This window comes from Egretta garzetta, unplaced genomic scaffold (assembly GCF_000687185.1).
Source record: "Egretta garzetta isolate BGI_Z169 unplaced genomic scaffold, ASM68718v1 scaffold35, whole genome shotgun sequence".
NCBI classification, from domain to species: domain Eukaryota; kingdom Metazoa; phylum Chordata; class Aves; order Pelecaniformes; family Ardeidae; genus Egretta; species Egretta garzetta.
In genome coordinates this window covers 1,217,506-1,237,081 of record NW_009259730.1, presented here as the reverse complement: position 1 = coordinate 1,237,081, position 19,576 = coordinate 1,217,506, and the positions used below count along the sequence as shown (strand labels likewise).

Below are 19,576 nucleotides of genomic sequence, written 5' to 3'. Positions count from 1 at the left end.
GCAGCAGCCATTGTGCTAATAATTTGTTGATGGTTTTGAGGAGGGCATTTAGTGTTTTTATTTGTTTCTTGCTTCCACATATTTTATTATCTCAGTATGAACATATATTATAGCAGACAGGAACTGCACTTCAAATGTATTCAGCAAACATGCAGAAAAGTGTTCCAGCTTCCTCCTGTTCAGGAAAACAGAGACACTTCCTAGGCTGCTGTGTTGAATAAAAGAACATAAAGGGGAAAAATTGTATGTGCTGAATCAGGTGGAAATTTCCTCTAGCCCAGTATTCCATCCCTGATACCAGATGTTCAGACAGAGTGTAACAACAGGGCAAGCATGTTATAATACTTCCCCAGAAGAATCACCTGACTTTCTGATCTCTTAAGCCTGGGTTTGGTTTTTTTTTATTTAATAAAACTCAGTGGAAATTACCTCCTAGAAATTCTATGTCCCTTTTAAATCTCTGAAAGTTTTTGATATTCTTAAGATTCCACACACCTTAACTACACATAGTGCACAGAAGTATCTTCTTTCATTTGTTTTTAATATGGACTTTGCTAGTTTCACTTGATTACTCTGCAACTCAAGTTTCATTTCATGTAAGAGACTTCAAGACATTCCCCCGAATTATATTTTTTTTCCACTGAAGAAAGTAACATCATTTGAATGTAGACATGTAGAAAATGTCTTCCCATATTTCAAACATCAGTTCCAGAATGTCTGAAGAAGTTGAAGGTACCTGTAGACAAAGACTGATGCACCAGAAGTCTTTGATTTCAAGTTTTGCTGAAGAGCCAAAGAACAAGCACATGAATCATGGTGTTTTTTATCAGTTCACAAATCTAAAAATTCAGAAGTTTGAGTGCCAGAGATAAAACAAATGCCAGGAATGTCTACTTAAATATCTTACGATCAGTTTTGAGATTCATATCCTTCTTCTCCTAGAACAGGAGAGAGTTGTAGTGTACATTGTAGTGTATATTCTGGCATCCCAAGTTTGATCACAGTTTGACCATTCCTCTCTCATAAAGACAAAACGCTTTTAAAAACACTTTTTTCCCTTGCCTACATTCTGGCAAATCCTCTGTAGAAATGTCAATGAGTGACAGTCAGGTATTTAAAGGATGTATGTTCTTTGCTTTCTGAACCTCAGCTCATCTTTCAAAGGAGTGAATTAGAGAAAAAGAACCATTTCACTTTATCTGTCTCAGCTGACATAAGCTATATGGTGAAGCAATTTTTGGGACTCAGCAACTAGTATAATTGGTCATATAGACATAGCCACTGAGTCTTATAAGATCTGTAGAAGGCTATTTTCTTTTCTTTGGTATGTTGTTATTCTTTGTCAAAATGTCTGGACCATTTTAAATTATACAAAGTAGTAGGACTTCATTTGTTTGAACTCAACTCTCTACATTTGTGAAAACTGCTATATTGATGTTCATGTTCTACAAGCAAACATTTCTGTCATTTTCCTATATCCCTTACATATGTGAAAATACTGTGATGAGAAAACATTACTTGTGTGCAGGTATTGAATGCTAACATACTAACATCAAGCAGTATATGTGTGTTAAGGAAGGTATCAGACTGAAAAACAGGTTTTACCTCTACCCAAAGATTAATAAAGGAGATAATAACATCTTCTTCACTAAATTCTACATCTTTCTTCTTATTACTCTGAGATTTCTGAAAGGCACATAGCATTTTAGTATTGTAATGATGGAGAGAGTGACAGTTCTGTACAGGAAGAATTTTTTTAACTAGTTGTATAACCACAGCAAGTCTCTAGCCTAAGTGTTCAGAAATTTAATATAAATCCAGATACAAAAGTGGATGTATCTTGATTAAGACATCATATAGAAAACGGAGTAAAATCATTGTTAATATGCTAACTGTCTTGGGAACTCCCAAAATTCAAGTAGCTCCAAGGGATGTCTAGAAACCTGTTCAGGCATGCCGCTATTTCCCTTGGATAGTTTTGTCTTTAAAAGGTGAGAATCTAAATTACCCACTTGGGAACAGACTCAGAAAACATATGGATTTTTCAACATTATCACTGTGACCCTAGAAGAACTTAGACTTATTAGTCCACTACTTCACAGGATTTTTTTAGAGACACAGGAGCAAGGTTTGAATTTTACTAAAGCTCTCTGGCCCTCCTGGGTTCTGAGCAAACTAGTAGCTATAATACGTGGCTAAAATGTTTGTTTTTTCAGAATTGTTCCCAACATGTATTTATGTTGCCCTTTCAAACAGTTTGAACTAGCAGCAACAGGGTCTGGTTCTTTTAGGATTCATGTATAAATGTTGGCTTAGACCTTCAACCAGCAACCTGGGAAAATTCATCTAAATTCCATTATGCTCAAAATATGTTTTTCCTACCTTGGACATGCACCCTTTGACTTTAAAAGTATTCTGTTGATGCAGAGAAGAGCAGCAGGGAGGTAAACAGAATAACATGTAATATTCCTCTCTCAAAAATAAAACCAAAATTATTTATGTTTGCTTTCTTTTGGATTTTGATGAGGCAACTACTAGGACAGTTGGTTGCTCCCCACCTCCTGTGGTAACATTTCACTCACTGTCAAGTCAAAGGGCTGCCCTCGCTCCTGCTGGATTGACAGGCTTCTACCTTTAAAAGCTTTTAGACTATAACTTGCACTAGAAGACGTATTGCCTTAGATTAGGGCAGGCACTCATCATGTGGACATTTGGGCTTAATTAGTTGGCCCAGGCTTCTACACACTCCCATAATTGTAAACTCTCCTCCACTCCACTCCACGTTATAATGTGCATGCGTTTTTAACAGAAATACCTCCCAAATATAACAGGCAACACCATATGTAGATTTAGTGAGTTTCAGGCTTGCTCACTGGGGTTATTTTTGTGCTTCTCTCCTCCCTGCTGGGTAGTACTGTCATCACTAGCCATGACATTTTAAAGATGTACATTTAAAACATATTTGAAGGAATATTTTGAAATGTGATAGTCAGACATCTTGGTTTATAGTTATGAGATTAAAAGAAATTCTGAATGTCAAAAGTCTCTGAAATTTCAGTATTCAAATAACTCTATGGGTAAAAATCTACTTGGGCTCTCCTTCCCCCAAGTGCTTTTTAATGGAAAAATAATGAAAATTAAAATAGACTTCCTTGTCAAAAATCAATTTAAAAATAAATTAAATCAGATTGTATCTTTGTGACCTAGATAAAATACCTTAGAAAATTATGTGACTGTTGCAAGATTATGCATTATAATCAAAGAAAATTCAGTCAAATCAGATTTAAAGGAATGGAATTTTCTCTTATTACAGAAGCATACATTCCAGATGACTTCAATGTCACCTGGTAGCAAACTATGAGAGTCAAAAATTGTTAGTCTGTAAAATCAAGTTAATCAAATCGAAAACATTAAATTTATTAAGAAAATACGAGTGTTGCATTGTGTCAGTTTTACAAATAAGTTGGAAAATAAGAGCTTTGAAAAGTAAAATGTGGGTGAAAAATTTGATATATTCTCTGGCAATTAAGACAAGATAATTTCTATGCAGAAAGGTCTTAGAGGATGTGTTCTTTTCAGTAGTTTCTACTGTAACTATTTACAACATCATTTTCTGTACAGATTATTTATTAATAAAATTTACTTCAGTATAAATACATTCAGCAAAATCCTAGCCACTTGAAATTTATTTGCAGTTTTTCCATTTTTTCACTGAGACCACAATCTTGTCATCTATATTTTGCAGATGTTCGTAAGTGAATGAGTCAGGGAAATTGTGGAAGTGACCTATAATTTTATTTTTTAGAAAGGTATTTTGCAGTAAGTGTAATCAATTACTTTTCTCTTTAGGCTGCTCTGGAGCAAATCATTAAAGAAAATCTGTCGTTAGCTCAAGAATATAAAATCTTTCAGAACTACTACTTAAACAGTAAAGAAGACCTCACAGAAGTCTATGACAATAGAATCAGGGTGGAAGCTGCTGTTAGAGATCATCAGCAGGTAAAGTGCTAATATCACTCATTCAATTCATTTATTAATTTCTAAAATTCATTTGATTAATGCAGCTACTTAATAACAATAGAATACTTGCTAGTAATACCTATCACCTGAATTCTTATTTTCTTCTTGGCTATTTCACACTGTAGGTATCTTTTTTTTTCTTGCTTGTTTTTTCTTTTATTATTTTTACAGAACAGTTCATGTAAGGTATTCAAAACTCATTATTCATTAACTCCACTTTTGCATCTGAAATGTATTTATTTTTGTATATAAATATATTATGCAATAATTAAAACATACCTTAACATTCTCCATAAAGCAGTTTTTCTAGAAATTGTGCGGTTTACAACAGCTGCTCTGTAAGCCTTTAATTTAGAAAACAATCAAATGAAAAGGAAAAAAGGTAAAATCTAGTTCAATGAACTTCCATGATGGAGGTATAGTGGCCAGGTGTAGTGTTTTATTGACTAATTAGTTACATTTAAAAGGATAGATTATTTTTTTTTTAAAATATAACAGTGAAACCTGTGGAACCTGAGTCAAGTGATGCTGCAAAACTTATGGAATGTCAATTCACAGAAAAAGTCTGTTCTGTTTCTTTCCTTTGTATTTATAGATACCTCTCAAAATAGAAGCCTGTCAGTACCAACCATAATCAATTAAAAAATATTCTTCAGATATTTTAGTCAGGTTATTGTTTGCTTGCTTTTCACGTCTGTATTTCTGAAAATTAATATGCATTTAAGTGGTCATGCTCACAGACCTGAAGCTCACATCAACAATTTCAGGTAAGAATCTTTATTAACTCAGGTCATTTGTGCAGGAACCAGGTCCTAATATATTGATATTTTAGTCCATTCTCTAAAAGTACAGTGTAGAAGACTTCAAATAAATAAATTAGATGTGAAACTCAGATTATTCGCTAGTACTTTACTCTTATCAATCCATTTTATGTTTTATACCCGTATCTTCATCCACTGCTCATTTCCTCATATACTACCTCAGTTAATCTCTAATTTTAAAATTCAGTGTGTTCAGTTTGTTCCTGTCAAATATAAATAAGAAAATCCCTTCTAAAATATTCTTGTTAACTATATAGGCTTTCTATATCTCAAGAAAAAAACTGGTTTTTAAGTCATATATTCTTAGGGATAACCATATTTGGAGAACAAGTTGGAGATTTAAAACATAAAAAGTAGAAGAAATTATTGCCTATCTTTCTTCGCCAAGTGAGTGTCATGTCAATTATGTTCTGTTGATATGATAGCAGAGGCAATGCTGTGAGTGGTGAAACGTTTTCTTAAAATGACTGGATTCTAGAAGGAATCTGAAGTACTTTTTTCTGAATGCAGAATAAGGGCATAGTCTCTTTAAGCCTCGCTACAGAAAAATATATCTATGCTACGTTATTGTCTGGACTTTTTATTTCTTCGGATGTAAGAATACCTGTCTTCCACATTCTCAGAATTTCATAATTCTTGCTGAGATTTGTGAAACAGATTTCCCACTCAATAGTTTACCTCTTCTGGACATAGCACAGAGAATATTATCGTGCATCTCAGTGATGCAGTCTGGAAGCAAAGAAAATTGCAAATGAGTTGGGATATATTATTGCTTTTTTCCTTCTCAATTTGAATACAATAAAATAAACATAGTAAAATATAGCAAAATAGCAATGCAATACCAACAGGATCTAGTTTCATCAGCAGTGCTACATAGTCATTTGTTTGGCTTTTAAAAATCTTGTTTATGAAGAAAATGGTTATGAGTATGTTGCTATTCTATAGGAGCTTATAATCAGCATTACAATACATACACCTACCTTGTATTAGAAATTAGTGATGGCAATGTTTAAAATTTCTGACAGTCCTCTGTGCCATTCAGCAGTGGTATGTGTATGAAGAAGAGAAATTCTATTCACAATATTAATTTGGGGATTACAGAGACAGCTAATCTAATTTGCTTTTTGATAACTCTTCACTTCGTTAAATGAATAACTAGTCCAACTATCAAAATATTTCTACCATTATCACATAAAAAAAAGTATTTAGAAATTATGGCAAAAGGAAAAAAATTGTTGATTACATACAGCTCCTATAAAAAGAAGCTATATTTTGTTCTTAGGTTTTTGCTAATAAGCAAATTACAACTGCAGCAGAAAATCAGTTCTGGAGGAGTGTCAAAGTAATGATTCTTCTAGGTGCTGTGCTATATATATGCATTACAGTGGCATGAACATTCAAGAAGCAAGTGTGTTCATCCTTCCCTAAATCCTGAGAATTTTCTTCCCTATATATGTAATAACTCAAAACTAGAAGCCAATTTATACAAATACTAATGTAAAAAGTAATTGCTTTTCTTTTTTTTCCCTTCATAATTTTGACTGGATATAGTAACTGCACTAACTAGTGCAGTAGGTTTGCCTGGGGATCCTAAGTAGCTGCTTTGTTCAGCCCATGAAAAGACTCCATGTTGATGATGGGTGAAATCATGATTTGGTAAGATGAAGTGTTTTGTTACGGCTTTGTACATTTCTTTGCACTGAGGAAGGTGCCCTTATTGAATAGGATTTACGTTGCTGAATGAAGCAGCTATGCCAAAATGTAAAGGCATGCTCTTGGGAGGAGATGAGTGTTTTCTTCCTATTGCTGTACACACGAGGTGAATGAGAAAAGGATTTCCTCTCCTGCTGACAACTTCTGGATGTTGGTAACTTTTCTTCTGGATACTTAAGGAGAGCCTAGCGTGCTATAAGAGAGAGTAGCCTGGCAGGTAACACACATGCAAGTTTCAAGTTTACTGTGAATGAGAAAAGCATCCTTGCTTTCATAAATTCCTGTGACTAGTGAAGGGTTACTCTATAACACTGGTACTATGATGATCTTCTGTGTGTGTGTGTACAATTCTACTTCTGCTTTTGTCATCTTAACTCTATTCCATTATTGTGTTATCAGTTCTTCAGTCCTTACTAATTCCATGAGATTTTATGTTTTTGTTGAGCTTCTGAAATGAAAAAGCCAGGTAAGGTTCTCCATTTTAACTAAGAAGAGTTGAAGTTTCTGAAGTTCTTTTGTGTGTGTGTGTAAGAAGTTTCAAAAAGGGATTCGAGTGAAGTCTCAAGGATCAGAAACCAGAAGAGATTTAAAAAAGAGTCCCAGGGGACTCTGTGGAGAAGAGTGAGAATTATCCTGAAGAACAGAGAGGAAAAGGAAGTGGGGGCAGGTGGGAGGAAATATCAGAGAATGTACAAGGAAGCCAAAACTCTATAAATAGAAAAATGACAGAAGTGGGTGGTCAGAAGGGAGAAACACTCTTGATTGTCAATAGTTTCCTACTGAAGGGAGGAACTCAGATTAAGTGATCTAAATAGAAAATAAACTTTCTGTGAAGTAGAAAGGAATGCATAATATGACAAATGTAAGGGGTGATGATTCATTGTTTCCATCACAATTACAAAGAAAAAGGAAAAGCTACAATAAGTTTTTATTAATTTTATACTACTTATGTTCCATTAAAAGTCTATTCATCAAATTGTAACCTCAGATATTTTCCTTGCTTCTTGTATAAGCCAGAAGACCTTGGTTCTTAAAGACAAGCATTTCAGAAATGTGTTGTGGCATTTGTAAGTACAACATCACACATGAGAAACCTTTTGTGGCTTCATTCATAGTTAAGAGTGCTGATGTTCAGTTTTTCAATATTACTGTTCTCTGCAAGAGTGTTTGGAGCCATCAGTTTTTGTGTTTTGAAAAACAAGCAAGTTAAGCTTAAAGGGGGATAGTCACCCTAATGTGTCCGAAAGCTGAACTCCAAAATGCAGATATTTAAAAAATTCTGAGCTACCATTACATTCCTTTGACTTAGTATAATTTTTTAAATCACATTCAAGTATTTGAACGTTTTTAAACCATATTTTTATTGTGTGCCAAAGACTTTAGAATCTGCTAATGTTCATTTGTAATCCTATCTCTAGACAGTATTTTGTAGAGATTTCAAATGACTGTAGAAATGTAACAGCTATATGACTTCGAGATGAAGTTTTGTTCACCTAATTAATTTTATGTTTTTGAAGAGTACCATATTTTTGGATAGCTGCTGGTCAGACCATAAATACGTAATATTTAGTTTCATTAACAAAAAATAAAATATTTTTTCTGTCTGAAAAGATACTTTGTTACACATATAATCAATACCACAAAGCATTTATATTTACCCTAATGTTTAATTTGATCAAATATCTGTGCAGTCTGATACTCTTATTGTCTGTTAGTTTACACTCTTTTTGAGAAAGACGCTTCCCTCCACAAAGACATTCTTTAATTTGGCTTCCCTCATTATATCTTCCAATGGCATGTCTGTCATGCTGGATGTGCTAGATTCATTATAGCATGAATACGCATTTCCATCTTTTCTAGGTGACACTGGAACAAACTCTGGTGGATCTTGACATTATTTTTAAGTACATTCTATTTAGTACCTAGTATTTTCCCTAAATATTTGTTTTTGAGGGCAGTTAGATTTTTTTTTTAATAATGCTGATAGATTATTTGGTTTTACATGCATATTTTGATGTGGCAAAATCTTGTGTGTAAAAAATATGTAGGTTTGTCTTTATGTGGTAGACTTTCAGTAACAAAACATTGCCTAATACAGTTTCTGCCCTGCAGATATGTAACAGCAGTTTCTTTTGGAAATCTCAATGGACTGGCATATTAGCACCAGGAATATGATTATGCATGAAAACCAAAACTAATTATTTACCATATCTTTCTTTTTGTACTGAACAATCTTAAAATATCTGTTCCATGAGTAAAATTTCATACTTTCAACATGTATTGTGCTAACATATCAAGGATTGTACTGTAGACATCGATATTTATTCTCATAGTGAAATTAGAGTTGATTCCCAAATATAGAGGTATGAGATGTCATTATATGCTAAGAACTTATTTACTTGACTCTGTCCTTAGCACTGCACGTGGCACAGTCTTACAAAACTTTGGTAATTGTTTTTGTTCACATAACTTCTATTTTAAAATAGTCTCTATGCAAATTAGAATTACTTTAAAATGCAAGTAAATATTCATTCTTTTATTCATGATCTGCTATCTTCAGGTGGCCACATTATAGTAAGAGTTTGGGGGGAGGGGGCCTATTGATTTCTGTTTCTTTTTTACTTTCTCAATAACTGACATATTATTGCAGTAAAACATATGTAGGGTCAATTCATGCTGAATAGTTATTAGAAACCATAATAACAAAAGTCATTACACTGCAGTTCAGTTTTGACAGTAAAATTTCTGCAACATTATCACAAATCCTCATGCATTAGTGCAATGATCCTTACTGTAGTTTCATATTAGAATCAAAAGACTGCTGTAGCATGCTTGATACAAAAAGTCATGCAAGTCAAGTGAAGTTCTTTTATGCTTTCCCAGAGAACATATTTTCATGTCTTTCTCATGCACGTATCCGACTCTGAGCCCTCTTGGATATTTCTGCCTTTAGTATATTTCTCATCTGGGATATAAATGCTTTAAAAATAATGTCCCTGTTATTTAGAAAGACCAAATGGAATATAAAGTAAATCTGACAATGGACACATGTTGGTTTAGGCAATTAATTCCTTCTGATCTTGTTCCCATTCATTGACCTAACTGAAAAAAACCCTGTTCTCATATCAACAAAAAAATATTTCTATCTCTAAATTGTGTTTTTGTTTAGTCAGTTCACTTATCTGGAGATCTTGGATTGCTTGAAGCAGTCATGCTTCATGATTGCTTCACAAGACTAATAGTGAAAACATGGATAAAATTATGCAAAAAAATGGCTCCCCATTCCCATTTCCTTACAAATCTTAAGTGAAAAATAATAAAGTCAAGGATTGTCCTAGCTTTGGCTAGTTTTCTTCCTAGTAGCTGGCATAGTGCTGTGTTTTGGATTCAGTACTAGAAGAATGTTGATAACACAGTGATGGTTTAGTTGGTGCTAAGCAGGGCTTACACCAGTCAAGGACTTTTCAGCTTTCCCTGCTCTGCCAGGGGCACAAGAGGCTGGGAGGGGGCACAGCCAGGACAGCTGCCCCCAACTGGCCAAAAGGCTATCCCAGACCATATGATGTCATGCTCAGTATAGAAACTGGGGGAAGTTGGTCAGGGAGGAGCGATCGCTGCTCAGGGTGGGGCTGGATGTTGGTCACCGGGTGGTGAGTGGTTGCATCACTTTTTTTTTTCCTGGGTTTTGTTTCTCTCTCTCTTTCTTGTTGTTTTCCTTTTCATTACAAATTATTGGGTTTTTATTATTATTATTATTATTATTATTATTATTATTATTAAAGATTTCAGTGTGAAAGAAATTAAAATTATCATAGAATAAATATCAGAACTGTTATCTGTTTAGAAATTGTTTAAACAGCTTTCAAAGCTGTTTTGATTAGGAACAGAACTGGGTAATGGAGCTGACGTTTGTTTTTGCCAGTGTAACAGGACTAGCTAGTAGCTGGCAAGTAAAAATGTGTCATTTCCAGTATTTATAACTAAGGTTATTTCTGCCTTAAGACTTTTGACAGTATGGTAAGGTGACAGAATAGCCAGTTTCATATGAAAACATGAGGGGAAAAATGTATCTTCAGGAAGCTTTTTATTATGCAAATTTACCAAACTTTCTTTGAGCTAATTATATTAAACAATGTAAAGACCAAGTTAATGTTATAATTAAATTTGAATCAATAACTCCATAAGTTCAAATGACTTGATCAGAAAATTAATACAACAGGTGGCCAAATCAAATTATTAGTTTTATACTAAAAGGAAGATACTGAGATAATTCATAGAGAAGTCAGTCTCCTCTCCATATGCATCAGCCGTACCGATGGCTAAGTCAGGTTACAGTTTTGTTGCATAGGACAGAAGCAGTCACACAACACGGTGATGTCTGTAGGACTTCAGTGTTAACAAGATCCTACAGTCTCCCAGAAGAAGGCATCCCATTACAGGAAGTGAAATCTCTGTGCTTTTTTCTAAAGGAAATATAGACATTTGATAAATCATTTAGGCATTTATTTTTAAAATTGAGCGTTCTCTGATGCCTGGAGAAAAAAGACGAGGAAAAAATTCTTTTTTCCCTGTATACTCACAGATGTTGTCAGAATACTTTCCACCTTTTCTGCCTCAGTGCCACCTGTGATATCAAGACAAAAAAGATGAATCAGAATATTCCAAGTAGTTGTAATGTCTCAGGTTTCCTACAGTAAACAGACCTTGATTTCACAAAGCCAGCAAGTTTGACTATAGACCGAATATTCCTCCAGTGCTATATTGACAGGAGTTGATGCTAAGGAGGTTGTGATGCCAGCTTTTGAGTTTAAAGGTATCAGTCAATGAACAAAAATTATCTTTTATAAAAGATCAACTAAATTAATCAGTACAGGTTTTTTTCACGTGTTGAATTGCCGCGTATCAGTAACTTAAAGGCAAAAGGTCAAAGAAACTTGCATGAGCTCAGTTCTTCCACTAGCAGCTTTTTACCTTAAAGCATAACAATGAGGGTGGTAAAACACTGGAAGAGGTTGCCCTGAGAGGTGGTGGAGGCCCCATCCCTGGGAACATTCAAGGCCAGGTTGGATGGGGCTCTGAGCAACCTGATCTAGTTAGCAGTGTCCCTGCTCACTGCAGGGGGGTTGGACTAGATGACCTCTAGGGGTCCCTTCCAACCCTAAACATTCTATGATTCTATGATTCTATGATTCTATAACCTTCTTCTTCATTATTTCCTAATAGGTTCTACCTTTAATTAAAAAGAAATGAATTGATTTCTTTTTTCCCCCACATCTGTAAGCTTCTTCCAGAGTCTATTCAGCACAGGCTGAACAGAATATGAAAGGACAGACAGGGGTAGCACCTCTTTTGCACTAACCAAAGTAGAAAGAGATGGACGTCATCAGCACTTCTTCTACCAGACAATTCCTTCTAACGCCTACATAAACATTAATAAGCTCATATTGCAGGAAAGACCTGGTCTGAGGCTCATCAGTCCTCAGTCAGCTGGTGGGTGTGATCTTCTGTCTTGTTTCATGTATCCATGAAAATATTGCTTAACTAGGAGACTTAGCTTTGGGCAACACACTTGCCTTAGGAAATAATCCTTACCCTCATCCCAGTGGTCTGAGATTTCTGTACTGGGAAATCTATGTATGTGTGCTGACTTGCCCCTAATATAATACTGGTCTGTTCTGTAATGCTACAGAGATGTTAGAGTTATTAGAGTCACAAATTTATTCAATCTAAAAAAAGGCAGAATCAACAGGTAGAATAGCTTCCATTATTAAATTCTACTTCCCCCCCCCCTTTTTTTTTTCTTTAAAGTTTTTACTTTCTTTCTCTTAGTTACATGTAAAGTAGCCAGATTAAATGGATGCAGAGTAGTAAACAACTTCCTGAGGAAAAGTTCAAAAGTTTAACAGATATCCATATCTTATTTTATCTACTTTACGTGTTCATTTTTAACCACATGGATTAATAGTTTGAGATTTACATTCTTATTAGCTACATAAATTCACGTTCATTCACATTTACTTCAAACTTACATTAAGAGCATCATTAAGGTCACAGTGTTATAGCTTAATCTTGCAAATAGTTTATATAAATATTCGGTGTCAAAATAGCTTGACTTAGTATTTAATAACTGACCAAAAAAACTTGCCGCAAACAACAAAATACTCTAAATTAATAAAAATCATACTGTTGCTTTCCTTTTTAGCTCATAAACAAGGTTATTAGAATCTTTCAGGATTATAAAGCACACCTACACTATAACTGATCCCAAATGCCTTACTAGGGGTACTTATGTTAAAGTCTTATTAAGCCTACATTTTCCATGCTTGTATGCTTGAAAAACTAAAATAAATCTTAGTAGTTTAACATATAAGGTTAATGCACCTTGGTATGCAAACTGTTATTCTAGAAACTGGCAGAAACTTTGTATTGCACCTTCTTAAACCTTTCTGTTCAGATAGGAGTAAAATAGTGTAAATCAGCTAGAATTAGCTGGGAAAAGTTTGACAAAAATGGAGAAGAGAAGGCTGCGGGGAGACCTTAGTGCGGCCTTTCAGTACTTAAAGGGAGCCTATAGGAAAGATGGGGAAAATCTTTTAGCAGGGCTGGTTGTGATAGGATAAGGCATCATGGTTTTAAACTAAAACAGGGTAGATTTAGACTTGATATAAGGAAGAAATTCTTTACAACAAGGGTGGTGAAACACTGGAAGGGGTTGCCGAGGGAGGTAGTGGAGGCCCCATCCCTGGAAACATTCAGGGCCAGGTTGGACGGGGCTCTGAGCAACCTGATCTAGTTAGCGGTGTCCCTGCTCACTGCAGGGGGGTTGGAGTAGATGATCTCTAAAGGTCCTTTCCAACCCAAAGCATTCTATGATTCTAAAACAATTCTCAACTGACTGTGTTGAACATCCATGCGTATTTATGTGTACACTGAACCAGTCGTGTGAAGATACGGCTCCAGGACCTCTACTGGAACCAGGGCTTTACTAGCTGTAGCCCATGGAGCTGAGGCAAACAGCTTGCCATTTTTAAGCCTAACCTCTCTCTGCAGTTTGGGTAACTCCCAAGGACACTTGTCCCAGTGGGGAAGAATGTGTGGCAGACATAGTATTTGAGGAGTTCGAGGACAGCAGTCTGCCTGATAGTCATAAAAATAGTCGGGAAATACCTATGGCATGCCAGGTGCCCAGATTTCATGACTGGCACATTAAATTGTCATAGAGACGGGAAGTCTAGATGTCATAACACCTTTTCATTCTAACAATCATTTTTCTTTTCAGTTTTCATTGCTTCCCACAAATTTAGATTACTTATGAAATTGTTATAATCCTTGAATCTACCACAGATCTCAGGGAATGTATTTCATCATAGAAATACTATACGTTGGTATTTCTTTGGAGGGGGGGAAAGGTATTCCAAGATTTTGTTTTCACAAAAATTTTTTTTTGCATTTTCTTTCAATTCTGAATGGGAAAAAAATTTCCAGTGATGTGCTGGCCAGCTCCAATCCTACTATGCATTCTATAATTATAATTCTATAAATACAGTAATTATTTAATTCATTTATTAGAGGAGTCACAAAAGAAGAAATTTATACGGATAATGTAATTCTATGTAAGCAACCATCTCAAGGAAACTGTTAAAGCTGACAGTAGTCTTTTTTTGTTCAAGTTTGTCCACATAGGTAATATCCATTTTGTGAGAAAAGCAGGTAGAATTGCCATCTCATGTGTTGAGGATAAGAAATATTATGAAAGGTGACAACACTACAGCTACCAGATATGTTAATGACTAATCTTAAGATTAAAAAATGAGAGATGGCTTAAATAGAAAGTTGGAGTGAGAAAGCAGAATCGCTTTATTCCTTGAAACACAGTGTGGAAGGAAAGTGATGCACGGTATGAATCACATTAGCTTTCCAAACCAGTCTTTTTCACAAAGACACAGAAAATAGCCTAATACAAATTTGTTTGAAGGCCTCATTAGCATTATGACAACGGGGATCAAGATCTTATGAAAAAAGACCTATCTCACAACACAGGGTAATGAAATGGATTAAACTCTTTTGGTATATGTCATACATCAGTCTGTTCTGGCATCCAGTGCTTCTCTTCAGAGTGATCCACCTTGGCTGTGTATCACCAACCATGGCCTGTTTTGGGATAACATTATCACTATTGGTCATTAACAGCTGTTCAGCTTCACATCTGTGTGTAAGAATGAAGGGCTGCCACAGACTGCAAGAATAGCTTGGTGATGCCATTGGGCAACATCTTATCCCTGTTAGATTTCTAAGTACCCACTATTGCAAGCATCCATGGAATTGAGAAGGGAACATACTGAGTGGAGATATGCCATTCTGCTGTCCCAGCAGTCCCAGAAATTATTAATATTGAGATTCAAACGAATCACTCTCCATAGGAAGAAATGGCAGAATCAGGGGGGGTTCCCTTGACAATCGCAAGGAGACTAGGCAATAGCTTTTGGAAAGCAAGGCATTAGCAAGTTGGAGGGCACACAGTAAGAGCATATAGATTTGTCTGGAAGGAATAGATGAAAAAAATGTATTTTTTTTAGTCATATGTGCCTCCTCAGCTTTCTGATGAAAATTTCTGACCTAAGAAAACAAGTAGAAAAGGTATAAAACCAGGAAGAAGTTCATTGTGTTATGGTCTCCCAGTCAGCCATTTACTGACAGTGCTTTTCTTGCCATGTGTAAGATTAGTAATTAAGATCTTTTAAGCATTATTTTTACAAAGTGATGGGCCAATAAAATATGAAATCACAGCTCTAGAGAATAAAGTGGTCTGAAAGGTGCCCAGAAAACCTGATTTTGAAGTGGCATAAAAGCAGAGGAGCTTGATGTGCTGCTGTTGCCAGTGCAGAACCAGTTCACACCTTTGCTAGAGAGACTTATGACAAAATATCCAACTACTGGTATCCCCTAAGAAAAGTAAAGGTTTGAAGCAGAAGGCAGTTCAGGATGGGTCTACAGAACAAAACCCCCCAAAATTCTGAGTATTGCTGATATTGATTCCTGTCAGTAAAACAATGTCTGGTGGGAATGAGGGGACCTCTCATGCTGTTCTGATTCCTCTATTGTCTCCTAGGGACAGTGAGTCAAATTCCTCTTCAATTTTAGCAGGCGTTGTCACTGGCAATTATTTACCATGCTGGGAGCTTTGTTCCTGCTCCCCTGGGAAATTTAAAAGTAGTATCTAATGATGGTATCTCTGAGGTTAAAGTGTCTGGACTGCAGCATTAGTGAGTCAGCTGCACTATTACATTACATTAACTGTAATTATTTACAAGTAAGTAAAGTATAGAAGAGGCTGGAATAAAAGATTATGCTAGAAAAGATTTCGGCATTCTTTTGTAGTCTGGTGGTACCACCAATGGGTATAGCAGAGCTGTGCAAGTCATTTTTTAGTTAGAAACAAATACCAAGAATCCTTCAAATTTGTTTCAGGATAATCTAAAGCTAAGATTTTCAGAATGTGCGAGAAAGGAAAAAATGTTGTAGGCTGGAGAAAACAAAAGTTTAGTTTCTGAAAATTATTAGTTTGTTTTGATTAAAAACAAAAGATATTTGGAAACCAATGGGTAGATCTAGAGAGAGCATTTGGTATTTTTCAGCAAGAGAAGATGGAGTACTTCCCCACTTAAATGCCAGTAATTCAGGTCCTCAGTATCCTCCCAGGTTCAAGTATCCTGTTAATATGATTGGAAATAAAATTCCCTGCTTTCCCAAGAACACCTGCCTGAATGACCAGGTTACAAATTATCCTTGGCTAAGTCTGTCTTGGTTTCTCACTGTATTGTCACACACTGTGAATAATTAGTTTTGAAGGGACAAAAAGGATGAAATAGTCATTAAGGTGTTCATCTAAGAGTAGAACTTTGCTCTGAAAGAAATTTTGAGTAAATTATGCTAAAAGAAGTAGTTTCATCAGTGATGCTGAAGGAAGTAACCCCAGAATAATGTAGATGCCACATCTGGGCATGCTGCTGAAAGGTATGACATCTTCTTCCAAATCTCTACTCTAAATGAGACAGTGAGAATATGAATTTGGGTTTTCCACTTGAGGCCCCTTAACCCTGGCATTGTGGAGTGCAGTACCTCCATGATTTTCAGGTTCAACCCCTTTACATTACTCCATGTCAGGGGACTTCCAAGGCTGCCAGCAGTCATTGCAAGCCACTCCTGCTTCTTCTGGTAGTCCTGCTCCTACCTGGCCTGTGTAGTACAGATGGAAGCTTTTTCCTTACTCCCTGGATACAGTAAGGATGTGGTGGGAGTACTTTTGCCCAGCTCCTTTAAATTTTTCTTGTCTGAAATTAGGTTGAGTCTGTAAGTAAGACCGCTCATTCAGATCTAAAAAGACAACACAGATAGAAATAGTGTTAACTAAGAATAAAAGAAAAACTACATTTACCCTATTTACGCTGCAAATATATGTCAGTTCCCATCTTCAACTAGCTTTCTGCTTGCCTCTGAATAAGACAGTTGTCAGGGGTTTGGGTTTTGTGAATGTTCCTGTCTTTTAGTGTACTACCTTACATGTTAGAGTCACTCTCCTCTTTCAAAGCTTTTAGGAGGTCTAGGTGGATGTAATCTTTTCCTCGAAACTAGCAGAACATATGACCCAGGAGAATAAGTGAAGCTTTATTAGAATAAATCTTCTTTCTGTACCCAGAAGTTACCTTGTATACTTAACTGGTTAGTAAACAACCCTTTGCTTCAATGAGGTGTGAAACTCTTACATCTCCCTTTGGTGGCTATTTGATATTTTTCAGCAAGGATATGCCTTTCAATCAACCTGAAATGCCGTGTGTCAACCTTCAAATTAAAAAACCATACTGACATACAAACAATTAAGTTATTTGTAGCCTATGGCTGCTTCTTGGTTGCAATCAGATGTGATGGCAGTGAGCCACTCCATTGTGGCAATGGTTTTGGAGTGAGTGATCCCCAGCTCCTTAGGCAAACTGACACAGTAGTACAGCTTGGAGAGGTGAGGGCTAGTGGAAGTATGGCAACACCTATCTGAGGTCAGAAAGGACTGAGGGAGGATGCAGAATTCCACCACAAGTGGCCCACTGACAATACTCCTAAGTATAGGTATTAGCCACCTTTCAAAAAATCACAGAATCGTAGAAAGGTTTGGGTTGGAAGAGACCTTTAGAGGTCATCTAGCCCAACCCCCCTGCAGTCAGCAAGGACACCTTTAACCAGATCAGGTTGCTCAGAGCCCCATCCAACCTGGTCTTGAATGTTTCCAGGGATGGGGCCTCCAACACCTCCTTGGGCAACCCATTCCAGTGTTTCATGGGGCCATTCAGAGCACAGTTCCACGACAGCTTCAGCAAATCTAAATTACCGCAGCTGCTCTCTGACTCTTCCATCGTGCTGGCATGCTGCCTGCACTGGGTACCAACTTGGAGAGCTGATCTGGCAGAATGCTAACCTGGCAAACTTGGTTTACCTGCAGCTACATCTACACCCTAAATGATGGCTTTGCCAGCTCACTTGCCTTGCATGTCCCCTGCGCAAGAGAAGTGGGGGTTGCACTCCTGGGCATCAGGTGAGTGCTGGAACCATCTCCACTCTGGCTGATGCTTTCACATACTGCCATGGAGCTGAAACTTCATACAGTCTCTCTCATACCTCTTATTTAAATAGCACTGATGTAGCCTTCTCCATAGAGCAGTGTTGGTAGAAATTTTCAGTCTGACCTACCAAGTACACTCAGAAAGTGTTATTCCATCAATTCTGAAAGAAGACTTGGATCTCTTTGCGTGTCTTGGTTATAAAGTTAATATGGGATTAAAATATATGTTAATTTGTCCTAAACCAAATAGTCTTAGAGCTGAGTCTAAGCGCTCCCTGAAGAATTTTAGGGTTGTATTAAGATAAATATTTTATTAGATGTTAAACCAAAAGAATACAAGGCAAACCACTTTTCCTTGCTTGACTGAAGGAATTCTATCTAATGCCCTGATCAAAGAAGTCTGTAAGATAGGAGTGTGATGCCACAAGACAAAGGCAGAAATGAAACAATGGCCTAGGCTAGAAATTCACTTCTCTAGGGAGCAGCTGTAGCACATTGATTCATGCTTTCAGGTATGAGTCCCTGCAAATCAGTAGAGATAAATCCAGGTTTGGGGATCTGTTGGAATAAATGCATCATAAAAATACCCTAAAGTCATCTAGACCTTTTAAAAAAAAGAGTATTCACAGTCCCTGAAAATGATTTGCTGAATTGAAGAGTGAATGACTGCATGCAAAAAAAAGGGTGGGAATGAGGAATTATAGTATGAAAAAGCACCAGAACTGTTCTAATTTCCAGAGATAAACTGTGTTGATGCAGCTTTACTATCCATTTCCCAGTAACCCAATGTAATTTTGTTAGTCCTAATGTGTTTTACCACTAAATCTAGCCACTCTTGACATTGATTTCAGTGCAATTTGTGTAATAGGTCAAGTAAAGTGGTGCTTATTGACTGCTGATTGTATACGTTTTTCCACCTGAAGTGTTATTGTTAATTGACATGCTCTTTCATTTTCCTGAGATAATTTTCACTCTATTTGAATAACTGCCTGAAATTCCCCACTTTGTAAACTAGGTCTCTTTCATGGCAAATATCAAATATACTTTTGAAAATCAGATAAATTGCAGACACTAATTCATTCTTCAACAACAGAACATTAAAATAATCAGATTCAAGCTAGTTTGTCAAACATAATTTGCCTTTAGTGAAAGTATGCTGTTTGCCCCTAACTAAATCACCCATTTCTAAATGTCTTGTAATCTTGTCCTATACCATTATTTCTAGTAATATTCTTGCAAAAGAGCTCTGGCTAATACTAATGGCCTAAAGTTTTCTGAATAATTCTTTTTGTCTTGTCTTATTGCAGCATGCTCTACCTCTGTTCTTAGGTAATTACAGATCTTATATTGCCAGACTCTATCTCAGTTCCTGGAGATTATACAAGAAAGGCTATCTCTTATGGCCTGTTGT

At 36.2% G+C, this 19,576-nt stretch overlaps 1 protein-coding gene across 1 annotated transcript in view; it reads left to right on the top strand.

The window, feature by feature from the left end:
• Nucleotides 1–4,011, top strand: part of CCDC178 (coiled-coil domain containing 178) — a 115,044-nt gene extending 111,033 nt beyond the window's left edge. Inside the window, exon 17 of the mRNA XM_035894957.1 lies at nucleotides 3,850–4,011. Coding sequence (XP_035750850.1) covers nucleotides 3,850–4,011 — 162 coding nt within the window. The remainder of the gene's footprint in view (nucleotides 1–3,849) is intronic.
• Nucleotides 4,012–19,576: the final 15,565 nt, after the last annotated feature.